Raw genomic sequence first — 23,405 nt, forward strand, 5'->3', positions numbered from 1 at the left:
CAATCCAACAGAATTGACAGCACCCCTGTACATAAAGGCAGCTTGAACCTAAACAAAATACTGCTTTCTGAAACTGAAGCCATTAAGGAGTGAGTGGCTGTGCCATGATCATGATGATTCCACATGTTTCTGCCTTTGAAAATCTCAGGAGGGTCAGGATTGCCATTAGAAATACGGCTTCTCCTAGAGCACATCTGCATGTTAAAAACTCTGATAACCAAATGTTAGTTTTTACGTGACTGAACTGCTAAGTAACCACCTTAAGAGACCAGGTATATCCTTGTAAAGTTACTGGACAATGTGGTTTCCTTTTTTATTTTTTTTTTTTTATTTTTTGTTCTTAATTTTTGTTTGTTGTTGCTGGTTTTTTGTTTGTTTTTTAATACAATTAAGGATGTACCCCACAAGAAAAAGCAGAAAGAGTCCTTATGGAAAAAAAAAACAAATATATTGAACACATACCAATCAAATGGTACAGATATGGGACTGGCTTTGATTTCAAAATTTAAGTAGAAATAAAAAAGATGTAATGCAACAGCTGTTCAATTTCCAAGTCTAAATAGGCACTGTAAAAAGACATTTCCGCTTTCTCCAGCACACATTCTTGTCTAAACGCTCCCACTGTCATCAACTCCTAGGTTCCCCAAAAAAACCAAATCACTGGGAACACAACCTCAGAGTAAAAGTTAATATCCATCCACCCACCCTCTTACAAAAAAAGCAAACAAAAAAAAAATTTCCCCCAAAATACAACCTTTCAATGCTGCTGTTTTGACTGGAGCAGAATTGGAGAATTTATAAAGGTTCAAAAGCACCCAAGGCAAGTAGTACAATATCATTGTTCACTAACTTGTATTGGAAAGGAGATTAAAAACATTGAGATCTGCATCTTGGTACATAAAACTGTTGTCCTGAATAAAGAGAAATCTTTCAGAAAAGTTTTACAACTTGGTGGAAGTCCAGGACCCAGCTTTAGGCATCATTAATTGATGGGGTTTAATTCTGACTTGGTTATAACCACTTTTATATACTGTACATCTACCCTAGTTGGATCAGTGTCTGGAACTGCTCACTGGTGTCCCTTTGAACAACTGTAAACTAAACCATAGTATGCAACTCCATAGGAAGCTAGAGATCAGGTGAATATACAGCCGGTTATATCTCCCCTGCTTCACGCTCTTCCGAGCTCCTCGGGTCTTCCGATCGGCCATTAGCGCTTTCGTAAGAACGTTTCTTGTCTTTGAAATCCCGCGGTGACCTCTCTCTCGAGCTTCTATCTTTATCACGTGATGTTCTATCACGATCTCTTGAGCGTTCTTTGTCTCTGGAGGATCTTTCTTTTGAGGATCTGAAAAGCGCAGCACATTCGAGAATGCAAGTCAGTCATGAATCTGTAGCTACCAAACAGCATTTTCATTTTACATTTTTCTTCTTTTTCCAACCCAACTTTAGATTTATATGAATAGAAGCGTATGGGAAGACATCAGTGATCATTCTACTCTCCCCCCTTTCCCACTTCCAATTTCAAAAGACAAATATTGCTAGAGGCAGAATTGAATCTACATTTTTTACAGAGCTCAGATTAAGGTCGGTGTGCTTCACTAAATCTCTTACTTTTGACCTCCGCCCTCAAGCTTGCACTAACAGAAATTTAATTGAAATTTCTCATCTGTAGTCTCTAGCTTGAGAAGAACGTCTAGTCAATCTCAGATATATAAATTACAAACTTAAATGTGTTTAAAAATGGGAGTTTGATTAAAAGCAGGGGGAACTTAATTCTGGAATGAGGCTATTACATGACAAATATAAAACCAGATCTGGGATCCATGCTACAATTAAGTTTTGTTAGAAGAATTATCCCTTGTGTGATTTGCCAGCATTGGGGTGGTGGTGGTGTTTTTAGCTGTCTTACAGTGATAACAGGCATTTCCAAAAGCTTTACAATACAGACAGAAAAGAGCTGTTCTGCTAAACAAACCACGTAGTTTTAAATTGAGCTACCTGTACCCGAAGAAAATTGGATTAGACATCCTCCTCTATATTGACTCAGAGTGCCCCTAAGCCTGTGGTTAAAAACCGTCACATTTTCATTTTAAGATGTACTGCAATCATAAAAGATTCTAAGACATACTTTCACAGAATAATTGTAACAGCACGCTATGAAGCTAGTCACTAATTTCTTAGTCAAAAAACCTGGTGTACTGGACAGCGAGACCGTACTCTTTCCACTTACAGAAAGTTACTGTTATCACCTCAGAGCTTCAAAACTGAAGTCTGCAAAATGCTCCTGTACCAGTTTCCTTTTATAAGCGTACAAAGAAGTGACCTTTCATTTTAGTTCCTCAGTTGGAAGGATTACTTCCCCTACACTGCAGCGTTTTGCAAACGCTGAGATCCACGGGCATTACTCCTATTCCACAAACTACATGTCGAACAAGAAGAGGAGCTACCTGCCAAATAAGAAGTTAACACTGGAGTTGTTTCAGCTGTTTCACAAGTATTTTGTGCTGCAAGTCTCCTGCAGAAGTAACGCTTCCGAACTGGTTGACTCAGGCTAGCTCTAGTAATTAATCCTAGAACAGGCAGACAGACAGGACATGACACCACCCACAGCTTTGGCTTTTCATTCCACTCATTTTTGGTGGAATATAAGGTGCATTCGTCCAGCCATCCCACCTCTCTACAGGTGAGTCTCTATTCAGCTGACAAGAAGGAAGACGGGCTTTAACGAACCACAGCACAGTGATGGGAAAGCGTGCACAATTGCTTTAGCAAGCAGTATTACCGCCAGAAATTAAAATACCATTCCTGCCTTTCTCAAGGGCAAGGTACAGCCTTTAGAATCAGAACCTCTACTAGGACTTACGTTACCTAGAATGCTTGGAAAGCATTACTCCTGAACTGATCAAGTGGATTCTTCAGCAGAAACTGACCCCTTCAACAGATATGTGGGCAGCATCCACCCTGTCATGGTCACCAACTATGAATCGTGCTATAATATGTGATGCTGTATAATATGTTCCAAGACAGTATCTGTGGATGCCTGCCTTGGGTCTGAGGACAAAATACACAAGTAGCCTTGGACAAAAATCCTAGAGCAGCTTTGGAAGCCTGGGAAAATCCCAGAACAGCCAGTCAGATCTAGGAAAGCAGGGAAAGATGTAGCTACAGTTTCAAACCCTCCCAGGGGTAAGATGTTTGACTAAATGAGTCTGTGCTGCCCAGCCCAGCTTTCTCCTCAAAAGCAGGGGTGGACAAGGGGGAAGTGAAGTCTGTACTTCTCTTCCACAGCAGAGAATTAGCACAGGGCTAGAATATTCTGTTGTTAACCTGGATCTGAAGGATATTTTTAAAAAAATTGTCTAGATGCTAAGAGTGGGACCTATCTCACCCGGCTTTATATGTCTGCAGCGCAGACACCTAAGCTAATCCACCAGATTTCCTTAACAGTCAGCAGAAGAAACAGACAATTTAAGGCACGATTTGTCTCATCTTAAAACAAACACAAAATTATGTCAGATGAGTCTGTAATGAGACTCACAAGATTTACATCTGACCTAGTCATCTAAAGCCAGGTGAAGCGAAGCCCCACCCCACGACTTCAGGTATTCTGCCCGTACCACGCCTGCATGGGAGTACCTGCGCCCTCGTCACATGCATTCTTGTCAGTGGGCTCAAGTGCGCCGACACAACCATCTCTCAATTGACCCACATTTAGGTCTGCTGTCGTGCTTGATCTTATCATTGAGTATGCATCTCAACATCTAACTGCAAACATTCGCTTTCTCATTACAAATCAATAAGCACAAATTAAGTATTTTGTTTCTAATGAGATGAAAGATGGCTCATAGCAGTTATTTGGAACTTACAGCTAAGAGCGAGGAAAAGTAGGACTTTATTTAGACCTGCTCTTGCTAAGCCAGTAATCCAAGCCTGCGTAGTCCTAGTGTTCCTTCTACCTTAGGCAGGTGGCTGTTATTACCATAGGGGTCCCCGTTACCTTGGACACACTGCTGCTATTGCCAGACACCTTGTGTACCTTCAGCTCTGCCCACAGAGTGTGGAGGTCTGCTCCCTGTGTTTGAAATTTGAAACGAGATCCCAGCCATTAAGAGATTTAAATCTCTCCACCTGTTCATACGGTTGATGATGATACAGATTAAAGAAAACTTGTTTGTCAGGCAAATTTATGCAGTCGCCAAATTTCCTCAGACATAGTGCACAATAACATCCCCTTACTTTCACAATGAAGAAGCATCTGAGAGGTGGCAGCTATTCATTTTATGTGAAAGGCTCTTTGGAAAACACTTTCTGAAGAAGGGTGGACAGGAAAATCAGAAAGAACTGCACGGTTTGCTGCAAACAGTAATACTCAGCACATGTTTGCTTGTGATAATGTTGTTATACAGAACAGAACGGGGAAATGACTGCCAGCAGCAGCACATCAAGAGTTTTTCCAGTAATGAGCCTAATTGTCTAGCATACTTACATGTTGAAGCCATAATGGATGCAATCAAAACTGAAAAAAACCCAGACACATAAATAGCTTCTACAGCAGGATTCAGCAGCCTACAATAACTATATTTTATGGTACTTTAACCAAGCCCAAAAATCACGCTAAAGGCTTTAGGTTAACATAAAATGATGCGACTCTTCCCACATAGCAACCACAACTCCACACTTCTCTTCAGGCCCTGGAATTAGTGGCACCATGGGCTGCCACTGCTGCAGCCTGGAGCTGTCTTTCTGGTGCCACACTCTGCTCTTCCGCAAGAGTTTGGCAAAAGCACCACGTTCCCCAGATCCAAATTTATTCAAAGCCAAAACACTACAACTTTCCTGAAGAAGTTAACTTGCTGGAGTGCGTCTTTTATTTTCCAGAGTATTCTTGGCCAGAATTCCTTGGACAACTGAATGTTTTGAGCTTAAGGAAAAGAGTCTTGAATAAAAGTATTTCCTATCAGGATTTTAAGAAATACCTCAAAAAAAAAGTTTAAAAAATAGGATTTGGCAACAAGTGCTTTGATTAACAACTACCCTGGATTATAAGAAGAGCTCTTAGGAGACAATGAAGTAGATATAATACATTTGAGCCTGCACGTCCAGGTTTATTTTGGATTCTGGCATCAACAGTGGTATGGCGTTCCAACAGAAAGACTTCTCCCACGTTCATGTGAAAAGCAGCTCTAACGGCTAGAGGGGCATCTCTAAAAAGGAGGTACCCAGCCTGGCTGTAGGTTCAGTAGCTATCCTGGTCCCAGTGCAGCAGGATCGTAGCTCTAAGGGTTCTTCAGTCTCTTGAAAACACAATACACATCCTTTAAGAGCAAAAATTTTGCTTGACCTCAGAGAAGTAAGAGGTATGAGCTGCTAATGATGGGACAGCAATTTTTTCCCCTCAAGCTGACAGCAATGCAAAAACTCTTATTTGTACCACAGATTCTTCCCACACAGGTGTGTCTCATTCCTTCAGGGCAGGAGAAATATTTCCAGTACTGAATATCATACAGGTGAAACCTTGTGCCCTGAAGTATGTTACATTTTTTAACTCATTCACACAAAACAGGTCTTGAAGGGCTTATCCCTTTTATAGCATCTTGCAAAAGGACACTGACTTAATCTTCAAATCATCTTGTGCTTTTTCAATTCACCTTCGGCAGCTGAGACTGACAGGTTTACTGTTCTATGGATAGCACCAATGGTCCACACCATTTTCTCGTTCTTACATATTTCTCTGCCAACATACAGAAGGCAAGGCATCATTTGCATTGTGCATATCACATTGGAGAGTTTGAACAACTACTATGAGAATCCTGGAAAAATCAATCAGTATGGTTTTCTTCAAAGGACTGAAATTGAGTCTTGCAAGGCTGGAATTCAAAGTTGAAGAATTAAAGGCAATTTGAGCATACGCTCTATACATTGTGGTTCATCTAAGTTAACAAACGTGTTGATTCAAAGGAAAACGTCTATTTTAAGACCGAAAAAGTACAGGTTTGAAGATTTGCTAAACTGTCATTGTGAATGCCTTGAAGAGGCAGGCTCTTTTGGATAACTGATGACAAGCTACAATCCAGATGGAAATTCCTAAGTCCGAAATGTTGACTTTAGGACACCAAAGAACACCCTGAAGAATGTTAAACACCGACACTACTGACTGTATCACACAGACTGCTGGACATTTAAGTTTTACCCATCTGCAACAAAACCAAGGAAACAAAAGACTTGGACCAACCCTGTCTTCTATGATCCCTTACAGAGCACAATGGGACTACAGTCACCCACGTACTCCGGGAAGAAAACCACCTTCATTTTTAGGGCAAACAGCCCTTGAGATACTTGAACACATTCAACACAGATTTCTCCATCATTGGTGATTTAACTCCTAAAGTCATTTGAATTACAAACCCTGCTTGTACAGCCACTTCAAAACCAGATCTTTTCTCTTCTTACAAGTCAACAGTCTGTCAGGGTTTTAAGATCAGGCACCCCGTCCACTGTACTGCACTCAAATCTATGCCATGGTGGCTGACCTATACAGGAAAGGAATCCTGGTTATGAGCAGACCTCCCTACCAGATGCCTCGTTGTGCAATTCCAACCCTCTTCTAAATTATGTTTACCTCGCCCATCAAAAATAAGCCAGCAAATCCTCAGGAGCAGACAGCAACTGAGTCATTGAAAAGCAACAGCCCCCGACTGCTGGCCGCAGTAATCCTTCAATGAGGGGTTGAGCCACTTTCCTTGCAAAGCAACATCTTCAGGTGCAATGCAACAGGTTTATTTTCAGGCATATCTAAACTTGTTTTTATCTGGCACAGTACAGAACAGATGGGCTCCAGTGCTGGTAATGAGAGCCCAAGGGAAGAAACAAACATGTAACAGCAAGACAACTGCTGATACCCCCGGGTTCAAATGGAGATCAACTGGTTTACTTTCTACCCCGTAGGAAGCTTATAGTATTATCAACTTGACACCAATACCTTATATCACTCATCCAAAACAGAAATAATACATAACTCTATTATTTTGAGTTTAAAAAAAAATATAGATATGTATCACTACAGTATGTCAAATCAGAAATATGCTAAAAGTGTTACTGAAATCTGAGACAGTCTCAAAATGAGTCGAAATTACCAAGTAGTAAACGTAAACCTAATTTAGTGTGAAAATTCTCACCATGCATCTAGGAAAAGCCATTTATTTCTAGGCCAACATTTACCTCTTTTTGGAGCTGCGTTCTCGGCTTCTCTCCCTGGAACTATGCCTGCTTCTATGATGGCTGCGACTCCGGCTGCGGCTGTTAGAGCGAGACCTGTGACGATGGCGTTTCTCACGGGATTTGGAGCGAGTTCTCCTCTTTCGTTCCCGGGAGGCTGAGCGAGACCGGTGTCGGCGGCGATCTCGGGACCTAGATCTAGGAACAGAAAGGACTTAAACCAGATGCTGCATTCACCTAGCTACTCTGTCAGTGTTCCGTGAATATGATGCACTTCATGAATAAGCAAATCTGTGTAAGAATGGTCTGCAGTGTTCAGGGCTACCGCTGTCCTAGCACAGGCAAACAGACAGGGGAAAGCAACATCAGAAATCCTACAAAATCCTCTGTGGCTAATGCAGGCAATTTTACAGTGAATTCATGACTGTATGTACGGTTACAGCATAGCCAATCCAAGCTTCTGAAAGGAATTAAAAACATGGGAAAAATCTACTTTTTTATATTTTAAAATCTTGCCTTTATCAGGCAAAGTTGTGGAACTTCATGATACAGCGATACGGATCATCTGCCAGAACCTATGCATTATGACGTTCTGAGAATATAGGACTATATCCTTCCCCATAGCCACTACAAGAAAACTAGTCTGGAAGGTTCCCAAACACCATACAAATTCATTATTTACTTTCTTTTTCTTTTCTTTTTTCTTTTTTTTTTTTTTAAATCACTTTGCAATAAAAACTCACTGGTGACCTTCAGCTGTGTAAGTCAGGAAGAAAACTCGTACTATTGATGGGTTAACTGTTGAGAGTTAACCTGGTGCTTAGGATTTTGAAAAACATGGGTTTTCACCAAAAGGTATTAACCACAAGCTTGTGTTTTGAAGAAAGAGCAAGTTTCTGTCTTCTAACCATTATTTGGGACAAAAATTGGCATTGTAGTAGCCACAAAATAGACATAGCTACAAAACAGACACACAGGTATAAACTCAGTGGCATGGTGATCAATACTGTTTAAGCACACAGAGAGATGACTACATAATAAGAGTGCTTTGTCTGTAAAGACGGACATCTTAAACTAATAGTGCTAGACAAACTTATAACACTCCAACTTCATCAGCGAAGCCAGCCTTTTGCGTGTTCCTTGTTGGTAGATTTATATACCTTTTGGTATGCTTGCTGTGGGATCTGGACCTGAAACAAATGAAAAACAGAAAATAATTTTTTCTTACAGAATCTTATCAAATAAAGTACAACTCAGTTACAATAAACCAGACTAGTTAATCTGCTACTGTATTTCTTATTTTACTAGCAATTAAAGGCCTTTTATTTGATATTAACACCTTTGTAACATATTTACAAGGAAACACATCCCTCTGACAACTGTCTTGTGTTTGTTGGGGTTTTTTTTATTTATTTTTGAGCCCACCATACTATAAACCCAAAAGAACACCTAATCTGCTTTCCTATTCCCACCCCTCCCACAGAAAAAGCTTACAGCTCAAGTCAGTACTCCCTTGTTTGTCAGGCATGCATTATCAGACTGCATCAGATGTCAGAAGTTTACATGGTTAACCTCTGAAGCTAACATGTCAAGAGAACTGCAGTTCAGATTCCATTCCACTCCAGCCTCACAAGGCCTAGAAGCAGAATAGGAAACTACTTTCCTCAGTCATACATTCAACTACTTCCAGTAAGAAAAATTTCTAACATCTATAAAGAAAATACTGAACATCTGTTAGATGTTAGAAACTCACATGAGTGTAAGCTCTTATCTGTCATGTTTCAAAACCAGGCACACACCTGAACGTTATCTCCTTTAAAGGCCATTGTTCAAATATGTAGCGACACCTCTAGCTGTAGTTTTTAAAAAGGCAAATTGTTTCGGAAAGCATTTCAGGTTTTAAGAGTCAGACGTGACAGTCACTCTTAATCCTTGTAAGTTCCCACGGAATGCAAACTATTGTGATTCTGCAGATTTAGAAATGTGTATGAACTACATCATAGTTTTCCCACTAAACTTAAATAGGTCATTATATATATATGCAACTAAAATAGATACCCACCTCCTTAGTTTCTCCCTTTCTTCTCTTTCTCGCTCCTCTCTACGTTTCAGACGTTCTTGATTTCGTTTCTCTTGCTTATCAGCCACAATCCTCTAAAAGCAAAGGAACACATTCATTAAGTTACATTTAAAAATTTCTCAGATGTAGTTGCTATAAAAATAATCTAGACAGTTAACACTCAGTTCTTTCCCTCATGTATATTCCCTTTCCCTTGTGTATATTATTCCCTCTCTCTTCCTCAGTATACTTTTTTTTTTTCCTCCAAGAAACAGAAGTTATTGCAGAAGAGCTGCAGCAAATAGATGGGTGTTACACGAAGACCTGAAATACGTAGAGTTATATTAAGTTTTCCACGAACGGGAATTCAGAGCAGTAAGTCATGCCATTAATGTGAGAGTTTCCATGCCAATCCTGTCATGTTTTGGCCACTGGGGAAAGGTAGGAAGGAATCAGAACTGGGAGAGTTAATTGTTTTATTAACTCCTTCAGCTATGTTGTGACATAAAGAACTCCTTAGTCTTAAAGGACTTGCTTGGGCTGACACCTAGTTTTGAGGCTACTTGTTTCTGTATTGTGAACAAGAGACATATAATTAGAGAGGATGCTTCAGCTGATAGCCCCCAGGTTGAACTCACTACTACTGGGGACAAGGCACGCTCAGTAGAGGGCCCTCAGATGTGGAACTCACAACTGGAGATCTGGCCAAACCCAAGTCTCGCCACCTTCTGGACATGATGCAAGAAATTCAACTCTTTGTAAAGACCTTCTTCTGAGATGTGGAATTGCCCCAGCAGCATCTTGATTAGATCTCTGAGGAGAGCTCTGAGGAAGGAGGGGATAGTTATTGTTTTCTTTTTTTGTTAGCGAAGTACTTCAAAAGATTATTTTATCGATGCTTTGGGAATGTGCAATTATTATCCATGCATTTTTTTTCCGAAAGGTGTAAATAATCAGTTATTTCAACCCTTCATGTCAAATTACATCTATACTTCCTTGAACAGTATCAGTGATTTAACGACAAGCAAGGTTTCCTGTTCAAGTGACTCTTTGCATAATTTCACTGAGGGATGAGAGGAAGCACACGTGATCTAGGTCCGAGTTACAGCAGCTGTGTTTAGGAGCCTGAATTGCCAATACAGTCAACGGAAAGAGTTGGGCTTTCCAAAGGCTAAGTCACAGTATCCATGCAAGACAGATGGAATATTACGAAATATAAATTTCATAATTTGCTCAAGCCAATTTACTCAAACTCAGCAGCAGCACTGCCTGCTTTTAGGGCTTCAACTCATTCAGCGATTGTCTTTAGTGATTTCTACAGTTAAATGCTTAACTGAGCCTTGAACTCCATAATTTGCATATTAAGGTCATAAATGGCATCAGTGTCCAAATCCACCCTCTTGAATACCAAAAGTCTAGAACATAATTCCAGTAAGTCTTTCTTCCAGCACACAATTTCTCATCAAGATAGTGTTGTTTAGGATAATATTCCAACTGAATTTCAAATCTTCCAAGCTACAGACAACATGCAACCATGTAACAATTACTTTAACAGCTAGCCTGACTTCTGACATACACCTCTTTGTATTCTGACTTTGGATAGCTACAGCTTTCAGTTGTTGGAGCTGATTTCACGTACTGTCAGTTCAGCTTAAAAGCCTTCAAAAATTACTTTAAGGTTGTTCGCACCTACAGAATGAAAGTCATCCCCCAATCTTTGTCCAGATAAAATAAACAAATTGAGTTTTAGACTTTCACCATACAGCAGGCTGTTTGAGGTCCAAGTATTTCTGTAGATCTTTTTTTTTTTTTGAAGACTTTGTCGTGTGTTATCATCCTCCTTACGTATTGGTACCAAAACGGAGGATTTCATCACCAGCCCTACCAACATTTAATCCTAATTAAATAAATAAAATGTCACTCACTTAGGCCCACTATATGTTCTTGTATTTTCAGAGTCTCGTTACTACTTTTAGCCAGTCAATCGGCTAAAAGTAAAGTCCATTTGGCTATCTCCTATGACCGCTAGATACTTTTCAACATCACTGTCACTCAAAATACAGTTCTCCATTTTACAAGTGGAATCGCACTCTCTCTGTTCCCAAGATGTCTTACTTTGAACATATGTTTTAATATACCTCAGTGCAAAAGACGTTATCAAGTGATCCAGATAACTGATATTAAGTTAGAATGTTTAGTGTTTTGTAGACTAATGAAATCCCAAATTTTAAAGTAATACGAAAAAAGTTCACATGCCCAGAAATAGATATTCCATTAAGGTTGCCTGGCAAATAATTAAGTAGGAGCACACACATATACACACACAAAAACATAAGAATAATTTACCCTGAGTTCCTCAAGCTTCTCTCTTATTTCAATAAATCCTAAATGCAGTTTTCCTCCAAAGTGGTCAGCAAGTCGTCGGTCATTGTCATGAAGACCAAGATAAGCTGAGCACACTTCACAAACCCGTAGCTTCTGCTGCTGAAAGCTGGAGGCAGGCATAGAATTCCTGTATACTTCCTAGAAAAAGCAATTTGCTGTTACTTCTCAATGCACAGAAATACAAAGATAACGATTTACCAAAGATATACTTCAAACTGATAAATGAATTCAATGTACACCAGCACAGCCCTTAGTTAATTCATACTATTCATAAATCAACCGTCTCGTAAGATACAGGGCAGGCTGCTCATTTTGAAGACTGGACATAAAAGCAGGACATCAGCAACTGGTTTTGCAAATGAAACAGTGGGGTGATTATTACCCTTACTTAACATCATACGACTTCGAAGGATGCACAACTTGCTCATATGCAGCAATGTGGTAACATATTATGAAAATATTACGCCAGTTTTAATTCTGAACCCAGTTTAAGACAGTAGTAGTTTCCTGGGAAATCAATCTGCATTTTAGACATTAATTAAACAAGTTATGTGAGCAAAATTTAGCTACAGACACTCAGATGACAGACAAGCACGGCTGTCAGCAACCCCAATGGTACCATTAAACAACCGCAGACTTAAGTATCTTGGTGAAATACGATACGGAAACACTCTTGGTGAGTTCTGCCACCTGAACATTACAACAAGGACCATTTTGACTTGCCTGATGCACAAGCCATTGACTAATTATCATTCAGTGAAGACAGTGGTTCACTTCACTGAGGCTTTCCAGTAGGAGCTACATCAGGACACCACAAGGCACAACGGGGTTGCCACCTCAAGAGCCGTAAGACCAAACAATGTCAGTCCAACAAACAGACACAACTGTACTGTCCACAGATACAACTGGCCAATACAGCTAAACCAAGATAAATGCATCAACCATGTAAGTGAGTATTATTTTAATAGTATAGCAGTGTATTTAAAGGTAGGAACTTTAACTGTACAGGATGCCACAAAGCAAATTCTTTAGTTTTATATGAAGCAATTAATTAAGGAAATGACAGCAGATATAGACACAGAATCCTAGAATCATAGAACAGTTTCGGTTGGAAGAGACCTTCAAGACCATCGAGTCCAACCTTTGTCCTAGCTCTATCAACACCACTAAACCCTGTCCCTAAGTACAACATCTACCCGTCTCTTAAACACCTCCAGGGATGGTGACTCCACCAACTCCCTGGGCAGGCTGTCCCAATGCCTGACAACCCTTTCAGTAAAGAAATTCTTCCTGATATCCAGCCTGAACCTCCCCTGGTGCAGCTTAAGGCCATTTCCCCTTGTTCTATCGCTTGTTACTAGGGAGAACAGACCGACCCCCGCCTCAGTACAACTTCCTTTCAGGTAGTTGTAGAGAGCGATCTTGCATTACACAGATGCCAACCACTTCAGTACTGAACCCTGCCCTCTCCATCCCCCAAGCCTTACGCAATCAACTTACTTCTGCTTCTCTCTTCTTTACCCGAGCCTTTTCCACTTCATCCATTACTTTTTGGGATTCTTCCACATTCCCATCAGCTCCAAGCTGTTCTACTTTGGCCAGCAGTTTCCCAATTTCTTCATTCAATTCATGAACTCTTTCAGCCTTGAAAGAGAAGGAAAGGCTTACCAAAGGAAATGCTTTTAATTATGGAGAACAATCTAAACCACTACTAATACTGAATATATGCAAAATCGGTACAACAGAACTAAAAGAAACATGCAGAGATAACTTCTCCAGGTAAAACAAAAGTTGCCTCATGTAAAAACATACAGAAAAAGGCTGAGTTACCAAGTCTATGTACCAAGTCAAGAGTAGGATTTTGTTCAGAAACTTCAAGTAATTCACACTGTTGTCTATACCACATTGTCTTGCAAAATTAATGTTTGTGTAACCATCCCTCCTAGCATGTGCATATACATGCAGAAAAACAATAGAAGTTTTTTCAGTTAGACGATCTAGAGAAAAGCGTATCAAATTTTGTTTACTTCATGGATGAAGTTTTGATCAAAAAGAACTTCTAACATTTTTATGGTGTGATGTCACAGAGAGTCAAGTTTCCTCAGCTCAAAAATACCAGAAAGGTCATCTCTTCCCTGTGTTCTCTTCTCCACCCTTTAAAGGCAGTTTTGGGAAGGATGAAGAAAAAGTCTCCTCAGTATGAATTCTCGGATTTGATAGCTTGCCAAAGCCTTAAGTTCGCTCCTTAGAAAAAACAGACCTTTAAAGAAACTTCAGTAACTAGTTTTACATGCTTACTTTAGCTGCCACTTCAGCACTGATCTCTTCTTGGGTTTCTGCTAGTCTTTTCTTGGCCACTTCTGTTCTCCTGTCGCAGTCTGCAATAAATGACTGCAGGTGGTCCATTGCCTAAAACATCAGTAAGAACACTGATCAATGCTGTCAAGAACGTGAATATTTCATTAGCCTTTACTCTATCAAGTTTTATTAAGACTTAACTTGTGTAAGTTTTTATTAGCAAAACCTTTGTAAAACAACAATCTAACAATTTATAGTGAGTGATCACATATACCAATACAACATTTTAAAAAGCACAGTTTCCATGTCATAGGTAGAAGTATTTGTAGAAATTTGGAAGTGAATCTGTCTTATGTCTTCTCTAAGAAATGAGCATTTCTAACACGCATTAAAATCACAGAATAGATTCTATGATTTTGTATTCAGGTTCACCTCACCCAGCCGTTACATGTAATATTCTTAACTTTTTTCACTAGGGTTTTAAGCTATTAAGTGTATCAACACCATCACTCCAATGACAACAAAAAAAAACCCAATCCAACCCTTTTTGTCTCAGTGAAGGCTAACTTTCTAGCTGGGAGTTCAAAACAGTATTATTCCAACTATGGTGCACTGAGACATAGCATGTGATCCATTATCCCCAGTACAAAACTACTTTCTTCAATAAGCATAGAATGTAAGACTTTTCAAAGCATAAATAGCCTTAACATTTACTTGCTATTTGATAGCACTAAGGTAGGATCCAGGTTTATGATAATTTGTTCTGTGGAAGGCTGTTAACAGTTCTACGTAGAGATGACTACCAATACAAATGATATACTTGCACATAATCATGAAGAGGCATGTATCTCTTATGTAGCTCTTGCTAAGCGTTCCTCTGCCTCTTTCTATAAAACTACTTTACAAAAGTTTCCTTCTGAGCAACAAAACTTAACTTTCGTTGCTCAGTTTATCCACCTAGGAACACAAATAATGCTTTCCACCATTAAGACAAAATACATACATCAAGCTCAAAGAAGAAATCTTGATCTTTGGATGCTATTTCATAGTCTGCCCTTAATGCCAGGTCGTGCACCTTCAGACATTCTCCAAGGTCCATTCTCTGAAAAGAGGCAGAGGCAAAGCGGTGTGACTTTTCAGAAGTGTTACAATGAATGAAATTAGCACAATTTTCTTTAACAAATATTCTGAAGCAAATCACCTCCCCAGGAGAGTAAAACGACATAAAGCTATTAGACAATACCGGATCTTTAATAAAAGCAGGCAGAATGAACAGTTTATCTTATGATGATCTAATTGCATTACAAAGTATCATTCATGTCCCGCGAAACTTCTGTTTTACTTAAAATTCAAAAAAGTGACTGAAGTGGGACATCCTGTATTGAATTAAAACAGCTTAGGACAACCAAGTTCTCTGAAAATAACCGGCAATTAAATGGTCAAATGCTTGACATGAACTGCCTGCACACTCTATGGTATGTGTTCCAGTTATATCATCACCTGAAATAGCTACAATCACAGCACCACTGTAAGTGCTGCTTAAAAACCATTCTTGAAGGATTTCAAGTTAAGATAAGCAAAAATCAAATACCAGCAAAGCATTTTGCAGATGAGTGAAGATGAGCTGCATGTTGGACTATGTTCAAGAATCAGGGAAGAAAAAGTATATAGATATTTTACTTGTAGTCTAAAACTGTTCTAGAAAGGGCAAGAAGGAAGCTGCATCATTGATCTTGCATACAACGCCACTGAGAAGAGTGCCCAGAATCTTATTAGGTAACAAATATTGGTTTTAAATTGAAATTTGCATACCACACAGCATAAGGAATTCTAATTCAATCTGTTCCCTGAAAGTTTGTTTGGTGATCAAGACAGAGAAACACGCACACAACAAAAAAAGAAAAACCAAAACAAATCAAAACCCAAACCAGAACAAACAACTCCCCCAAAATGGTTTGTAATAAAACCAAAATCGACCAAAACCAAGGCACCCTCTCTTCAAAAGCACAGACTGATGTGTAATCATTGAAAGTGATTATTATTTGCATCACTTTAAAACAGCACAGTTTCGGTTAAGTCTGCTCTTGGTACCGCTCACTTAATACTAAGAAAAATCACTCTTTCCTTAACACTGAAAGCACACGATGAAAGTCGAACTCTGATGGAAAAAGCTGTTACTGTTGTTTTAGAACTAAAACAATTAATAACTTCTGTTGTGAGTTTTATAAATAAAAAATGAGCATTAACTCAAACTGCTGCAAGTCACTTGGATCTGAGCCAAATAAGTGGGTTTTTTTAAGAAATAAAATACTTGCATTCAAGTAGCAATTCAGGCCTCAAGTATAGTAAAAAAACAAAACAAAAACTGTCAATTGCTTTCAACTTCTCAAATCATCAGTTAGATGTTCCAACAAACCCATTAAAGTAATTTTTATGAAGTTGTTGGTTTGTTTCAAATGTTAAGAGACAGAAAAAAACGCTGTTAAAATACAGGATTTCGAACCCTTCAGTAAATCTGACTGCAATGCAACTACAGAGGACCTCAGAAATTTTAACTAATGCAAATCCACCAAGACCTTGAAGTTGAGCACTGCATTATTTATTTCTAAGTCATTAGATGCTGACATTATTTAAACTGCAGCATTTTTTCAGGCAAGTACTTCAGTCAGTATCAAAGAACATTTTAAAATAACTATCTGAAAATTAAACACTTAAAAATCCTTCTAAAACTGTGAAAAGCTTGTCTTTATGCTGATCCATCACTCGTGCTGATAAGGCATTAAGGTTAAACTGTAAAACTCAAGGCCAACCCTGTTTTAAGTGAAGCATTCCAGTTGTAAAAGCATAGATAAGGCTAGATCTGAATACAATAACAAAAAGCCTGAAACACATCCACGTAGCATCAGAAAAGCGCTATTTTAATATGCAATCTACATACACTTGGAATAAGTGCATGAAATAAAGTGCCATTCTAAAAAAACAGAATTCACATGACACTACCATGACACACTGTTCACTTTACATGTGTTAATATGCTTCTTTTCGCTTGATTCGGGTTGGATTTGCCCTTCTCAAGACAGTATATTTTCTGATTTCTTCTCGCTGGGAATTGTAAATCCATAGCCTGAAAGGACAGTAATTACTCTGAGCCAGCATTACTACTGAAAAAATTTCTGTCCTCCCCTTCTCACTGTGCTGTGCCACGCCATGCTGGCACATCTGCCTGGGCAGCTGAACACAATCTACGTACTGACTGTGTACAAGGTATCTTAGCAAACCAAAAACAGAGGCAATTTTTCAGCAGTGTACCTTTGTCCAAGTTGTCAGGCAGCCACACAAACAGATGTGCTGACAATATGTAGTGGGCAATGTAACAGTGGACTTGAGCAGCTAGGATCTCTTACAGGATAAATATGCCACTTCAGAAACTCTCGAATCACTTCAGTTAGTACTAGTGGCAATTTTGGGGGATGAGGGGGGTGTTACGGAGGATTTCTTTTTGTTAGGTGTCTCAATCAGAAACCAGGAAATTTTCATAGAATACTTTGGGTTGGAAGGGACCCGTTAAAGGCCACCTAGCCCAACCTCCTGCAGAGAACAGGGACATCTTCAACTAGATCAGGTTGCTCAGGGACCTGTCCAACCTGACCTTGAATGTTCCCAGGGATGGGTGGGCAACCTGTGCCAGTGTTCCACCACCCTCACTGTAAAAAATTTCTTCCTTCTATGTCATCTAAATCCACCCTCTTTCAGTTTAAAACCATTGCTCCTTGTCCTATCACAACAGGCCCTGCTAAAAAGATTGCCCTCATCTTTCTTATAGGCCCCCTTTAAGCACTGGAAGGCCCCTATAAGGTCACCCTGGAGCCTTCTCCAGGCTGAACAAGCTTGACTCTCTCAGCCTGTCCTCACAGGGGAGGTGTTCCAGCCCCCTGATCATTTTTATGGCCCTCCTCTGGACTCGCCTCACCAGGTCCAGGTCTTTCTTGTGATGAGGACTCCCCTTTTGGCTTCTCCTCTTCAATCCAACAGACTTGCAGTCTCATAAATATTCATGTGACGTAATAGACAGGCAGCAAGAACAAGCAGGTACAAGAGAAAAGGATTCTTTTTCATTAGCTTTGCTGCTAAATTGTATTGTTGTTGGAACTGCTCCTTAACACAGCCTGTACTAGTCTTGGCTAATACTTTGAAAGCACCTTCATAGAAATATTACTACTAAATGTCTTTCTTAAAAGTTCTATTAGCAAACCCCAGTGTAAATAGACACAAAAATACCCCATTTAAAACTTTCAAACCAGCGTGCATATTATATGCAAAATCAGGCTAAAAACCACTTCTGCTGGTGTAAGTTATACAACATCAGACAAAGACAATTCATCTTGGTGACAATTCATTACAGTCAAAAGTCTGTGCTGGATCAGAACTGCTGAGGACCTTAAAGCACAAAGCAGCTCATATCATAATTTGGCTCATACAGCTATCTGCCAAGTAGATGGACAGCAGATGGAAATGGACAAAATATACAGTAAGACACATTATTTTCATTTTCCACATGCCCACCTTGTGATTTGGTGCCAAGACATGCCCCCCCTCAGAGGCAAAGAACAAGCATTGGCAGTCAGCCATTTCAAGATCAATCACATTTGAAACAAAAGATGGCTGTGATGGAGACTAATGTTCAGACATTGTGCTACTAATGGCTGCTCAAAAAGAACGCACATAAACTGTTTTTCACTGTCGATACACCGACTTTCAGGCAGACTTACACTATTTAAAGTGATTTACAGAGGAATCCTGATAAGTAAAGCAAATAAAGAAAGGAGAGAACATCCAAGTCCTCAGGCTAGACATAACTGAAGTTTATTGAATATGTGAAGCCATGGTTTGGGGCTTTTTGCAGTTACTGCACTTTCACTGAAGATTAAAACCAGAAAAAACCCTACATATTTGGAGAAGCTTTCTTACAAGTGAGAGCTATTGCTGAAGATTAGTCTGGAAAATAGTCTAGGCAACCACATACAAGGCAAGATATCAGGAGTCCTTTTGTAATTACCGAGCTCTGCTTAAGAAACTCATGCCTTCTACTAAAAACCTGCTAACGATTTTCTGTAATACTTTTTCTCCATGTTAGATGGGCAATTAAAGCTACTTGATTTCCCAGAGCTCAGATTTAGACAACTGGTCCTTCATCCCAACCAACCTCATATTGAAATGATTCAGCAATCACTTTTGTCCTCACATTCACAAAATGGATAGAATGCCTTTGGTATCAATACATAAATACGGATTACATACATTTAGTTTATCAATGATGCACAGCTCTGCTTCAATCAAATCACATACAAAAAAAAAAAAAAGAGAATCACATGAGTTAAGTATGAACAGACAAGGAAGAGCTGCCCAAGGACTTGGGCAATAGAGCATCTGAAGTTTACCTGCAAAATAAACATGCACTCAGAGTAGCTGATACTAATAACAGAATCAGAGATTAAAGTCTGATGTGATGCTGTTTCTGAACGTGAAATTAAGGCGGCTTTCTTTTTGAGATCTTGAGCTACCCACAGCAAAATTCCCATTTTGGCACTTTTATGACTAGTACACACTCCTTTGCCACCACAGTTTAGATTATTGAATGTACTCTATATGAAGTGCAAGAAGAACACAGAAAAGTCAAAGCTACTTAAAATACAGAGGGCTGATGTGGAGCCAAGTGTGACAAAGTAGCACACACTAACAATGCTTCTAAGAACAGCATGCATCTTTGATAGGTTTTTGACAGATGATACTCTGAGCAGTGTTTATGTAGAAAATTCTTTCTACCTATAAAGATATCCATACCAAAGTAGTTCACATTCAGAAAGAGAAGGATTTTCAGTTTGTTTGCTTGCTTCAGAAGATCTGACATTACTGAAAAATTTATATAGAAGGAACCAGATCTCTCCCCTTATAAAATTGTTAAGGCAACTACTGGTGCCTGTATGAGAACATCCTTGCTACTGACAAAAATAAGCTGCAAATATACTATTTGCTGAGATCTTCCTTATTACAGAACTCCCTTTTCATCTGCACTAACAATTTTGTTTCTGACAGATTTCTAGACTTGTGATAAAGCCCGTTCTTGTAGGCAACACATGTTCAGAAGGGCAGCCCTTAGCAGTTCTGCAGAGAAGGACTCGGGGGTGTTGGTTGACAAGAAGTTCAACATGAGCCAGCAATGTGCGCTCGCAGCCCAGAAAGCTAACCATATCCTGGGCTGCATCAAGGTAAGTGCGGTCAGCAGTTCGAGGGAGGTGATTCTCCCTCTCTACTCCACTCTGGTGAGACCTCACCTGCATTCAGCTTTGGGGGTCCCAGCACAAGAAAGACAGTCCAAAGGAGGGCCATGAAGATGATCAGAGGGCTGGAGCACTTACCTTATGAAGACAGGCTGAGAGAGTTGGGGTTGTTCAGCCTGGAGAAGAGAAGGCTCCGGGGAGACCTTACAGAGGCCTTCCGGTGCTAAAAGAGGGCCTAAAAGAAAGCTGGAGAGTGACTTTTTACAAGGGCATGTAGCAATAGGACAGGGGGCAACAGTGTTAAACTAAAAGAGGGTAGATTTAGATTAGATATAAGGAAGAAATTTTTCACTGTGAGGGTGGTGAGGCACTGGAACAGGTTGCCCAGAGAAGCTGTGGCTGCCCCCTCCTTGGAGTGTCAAAGGCCAGGCTGGATGGGGCTTTGGCCAACCTGGTCTAGTGGGAGGTGTCCCTGCCCATGGCAGGGGGGGTGGAACTAGATGATCGTTAAGGTCCCTTCCAACCCAAACCATTCTATGATACAATAATGCATGATTTAGGTCCTCTGACCTCAGTAAGGAGGTTTAACTTTTATAGGACTTCACTAGCAGGAAAGAAATGCCAAGCTAAAAAGAGGCATAAAGTTATTAAAGCTCTTAGCAACCACTGAAAATTCCAGGTATCTTCAGAAGTAAAATACTTTAAAGACATTTCTCCCTTTAATCATACTGTCACTTCTGAAGACTTCAAGTTCATAGAACAGATCTTTGCTGAAAGACAAAGCTAGCAGCAGTCTTTCTCATTTTTAAATATTTCAGTGTTTACATAGCATTTGGTCTCATAGCCTGAGTACGTAACATCGATGTTAAATAACCACACAGAGAACAACAAAAAACCCCTTCAGCTAGATATATTAAACCCATTAGAATGGAATATGGTACAATCAGTTCACTTTCCTGGCACTGGTCAAAGAAATTAAGAATACTTTTCAAGAGACTAACATGATCACTTGCTGGGACAACAGAGCACCTTACAATTCATCACCACTGGGTTGAAAGCTACAAATTGAGGTAGTTATGCAAGCCTAATTTAATTTGATTTGCAAACCTGAAGCAGTTCACATGACCAAATCAGTCTTGAACTGAAAAGCTGATACCCTCTAGCAGAATGCCTGCTTTTCGTTACACAACAGCAAATAATCACACTGGCACACCTAAGTTTTAAGCATGGAAATAGTTCCACTGAGCCAACAGGACTACTGGCAGAGAAATCAACTCCAGATTAAAACGCCTTACTAACACCTATCTGCAGATGTGTGAACAATACAAACTTCTCTCCCACAGTAAAAGATCTAGACAGCACAGTCAGTGAGCCTAAATGGATTCAGCCCATCTTGAGAGGGACAGCCAGCAGAAGGTGAACTGAATCTTTCTTTAGGCTCCACTGCCTAGACCCCTTCTGACTCCAGTGCAAGCTTCCTCAGCTGAAACCTAAATTTAGATGTCTTAATCTGGAGCTGAATTCCACCCCTAATAAGCTTAAAGTTAATCATGTATTAAAGCATATTGCTGAACCAAGGTCTCGATCAATATAGTTTTAGTCAGCAAGAGTCCTGAAGAGCTGAATGCAATAAATTCATGAGCACCTATGCTTAACTGCAGAGCACACTTCGACGTTTGTATAAATAAAATGCAAGAAGCAATGTTCCTCAACAAATACACAAGTACAAATACAAAGTTAATTCACTGAGCAGAAAGGAGTTTCTTAACCATGGTCTGCAAGACCACGTACAATATTTGTGAAATTTTTTCAACAGGGAAGCACAATCAAGCTAGTAAGAAAGCCAGATTGCTGCAGAAGTGTTGAACTGCTTGGGGTCTTCAAAGATAGCTAGCAGGCTACTATAAATATTCAGGACATTACTACTTTTAACCTTATTAAACATATTTGGTTTAAATCTTCCCACCTTGTCATTTTCAGTAGTACGCAGCTATTAACTCAGAAACATACAAAGACAGAGAAAACACATTCTTATAAATCTGGGAAAACCTGACAAAACCAGCTAAGAGCTTACCTCTGGAGAATGTTGCTTAATACGTTCATATCATTACAGGGGAGTCATCTGACTCCTACACATGTAGCTTCAGTCCTAATCTCATAATATAGATAAATATAAACAAACATTTTTGTCTTGCTGATGAAAAATAACTCGAGAATGATGGTTTGGAAAAAACAACACCAAAAACCACTAGCGTGATCATCAGCAACTATTAAGGATAAAAAAAAAAAAAACTAAAGAAAGAGTGTCAGCCCTTTAAGACAAAAAATTTTAAATAAAAATTGCTAACTTTTAAGTGGTAAATTATTCAGTGTCCCAGTAGCCAGGGTTTATAAACTCTTATTAATCTCTCATTATAAAATTCTCAAGTGAATGAGCTCTTAAACTCTCAAACCACTGACTTACATGCATGTGAACCAGTGCCCAAGTGATCATTGTGAAAAAAGCAGAGCACCAAAACCATGAAAAAATGTCAGTTAAAGAGCTTTTGAGAGAGGCATTGTCAAGTGTAGGTTCTGAACCGACATTGTTCTACAACTTTGAATACAACATCAATTCTGTAATCTTAACGGTTAGTTTACTATGTGCCTCAAACTTCAAAACACATTTCAAATAAAAAGACAATCACAGAGCACAATAGATTTGGAATTAGAATTTAATAAACTGAAAGAGGATCCTACAATTTTATCTGTTCACAGTTTTGCTGTTGGGACTCACTATTCTACCTAGGTCTTCCATGTAGCCCATTCTTCCCATTGCCTTTAGAAGCAGACAAAAAAAAAAATCCAAACCCATACCATCCCTGTTTCTCCCTGAAAAGCAACACAAAACCAACTCTTGCAGGCACTGAGACACTGCTTGACTTAGAATTTTCAAGTCTACAAAAACAGTAACCTAGTAGCACAAAAACATGTCCCTAAAATAAAATGAAAAGAAATGAAACAGGCATGTAACCAAAATCTCCTGATGTAGGTAGGTAACAATGGAAGCTCACTAACAGACAACTAGACAAGTCTATCCAGAAAAGTGGAAGAGGGTAACCGATACAGGATGAACTGTTCTATTGGCAACAGCACGCAGAAGTATATTTCAAAATACAGCTAATTCT

The 23,405-nt window shown here is 39.4% G+C and overlaps 1 protein-coding gene across 3 annotated transcripts in view; it reads right to left on the reverse strand.

Moving 5' to 3' along the window:
* Positions 1–405: 405 nt before the first annotated feature.
* The window catches only part of LUC7L2 (LUC7 like 2, pre-mRNA splicing factor), a 36,493-nt gene continuing 13,493 nt past the window's right edge, over positions 406–23,405 (reverse strand). For 2 of the 3 annotated variants that reach the window (XM_086469821.1, XM_009958478.2), the window contains exons 3-10: positions 14,964–15,062; positions 13,961–14,071; positions 13,163–13,306; positions 11,624–11,800; positions 9,281–9,372; positions 8,379–8,408; positions 7,222–7,416; positions 406–1,348 (exon numbers count right to left, since the gene is read on the reverse strand). In XM_086469821.1, the coding sequence (XP_086325947.1) occupies positions 1,156–1,348; positions 7,222–7,416; positions 8,379–8,408; positions 9,281–9,372; positions 11,624–11,800; positions 13,163–13,306; positions 13,961–14,071; positions 14,964–15,062 (1,041 nt within the window). In that variant the 3' untranslated portion in view covers positions 406–1,155. The remainder of the gene's footprint in view (positions 1,349–7,221; positions 7,417–8,378; positions 8,409–9,280; positions 9,373–11,623; positions 11,801–13,162; positions 13,307–13,960; positions 14,072–14,963; positions 15,063–23,405) is intronic. The other variant, XM_086469828.1, reaches the window with a different exon arrangement.

This window comes from Leptosomus discolor, chromosome 1 (genome assembly GCF_034619465.1).
Source record: "Leptosomus discolor isolate bLepDis1 chromosome 1, bLepDis1.hap2, whole genome shotgun sequence".
Classification (NCBI taxonomy): Eukaryota; Metazoa; Chordata; class Aves; order Leptosomiformes; family Leptosomidae; genus Leptosomus; species Leptosomus discolor.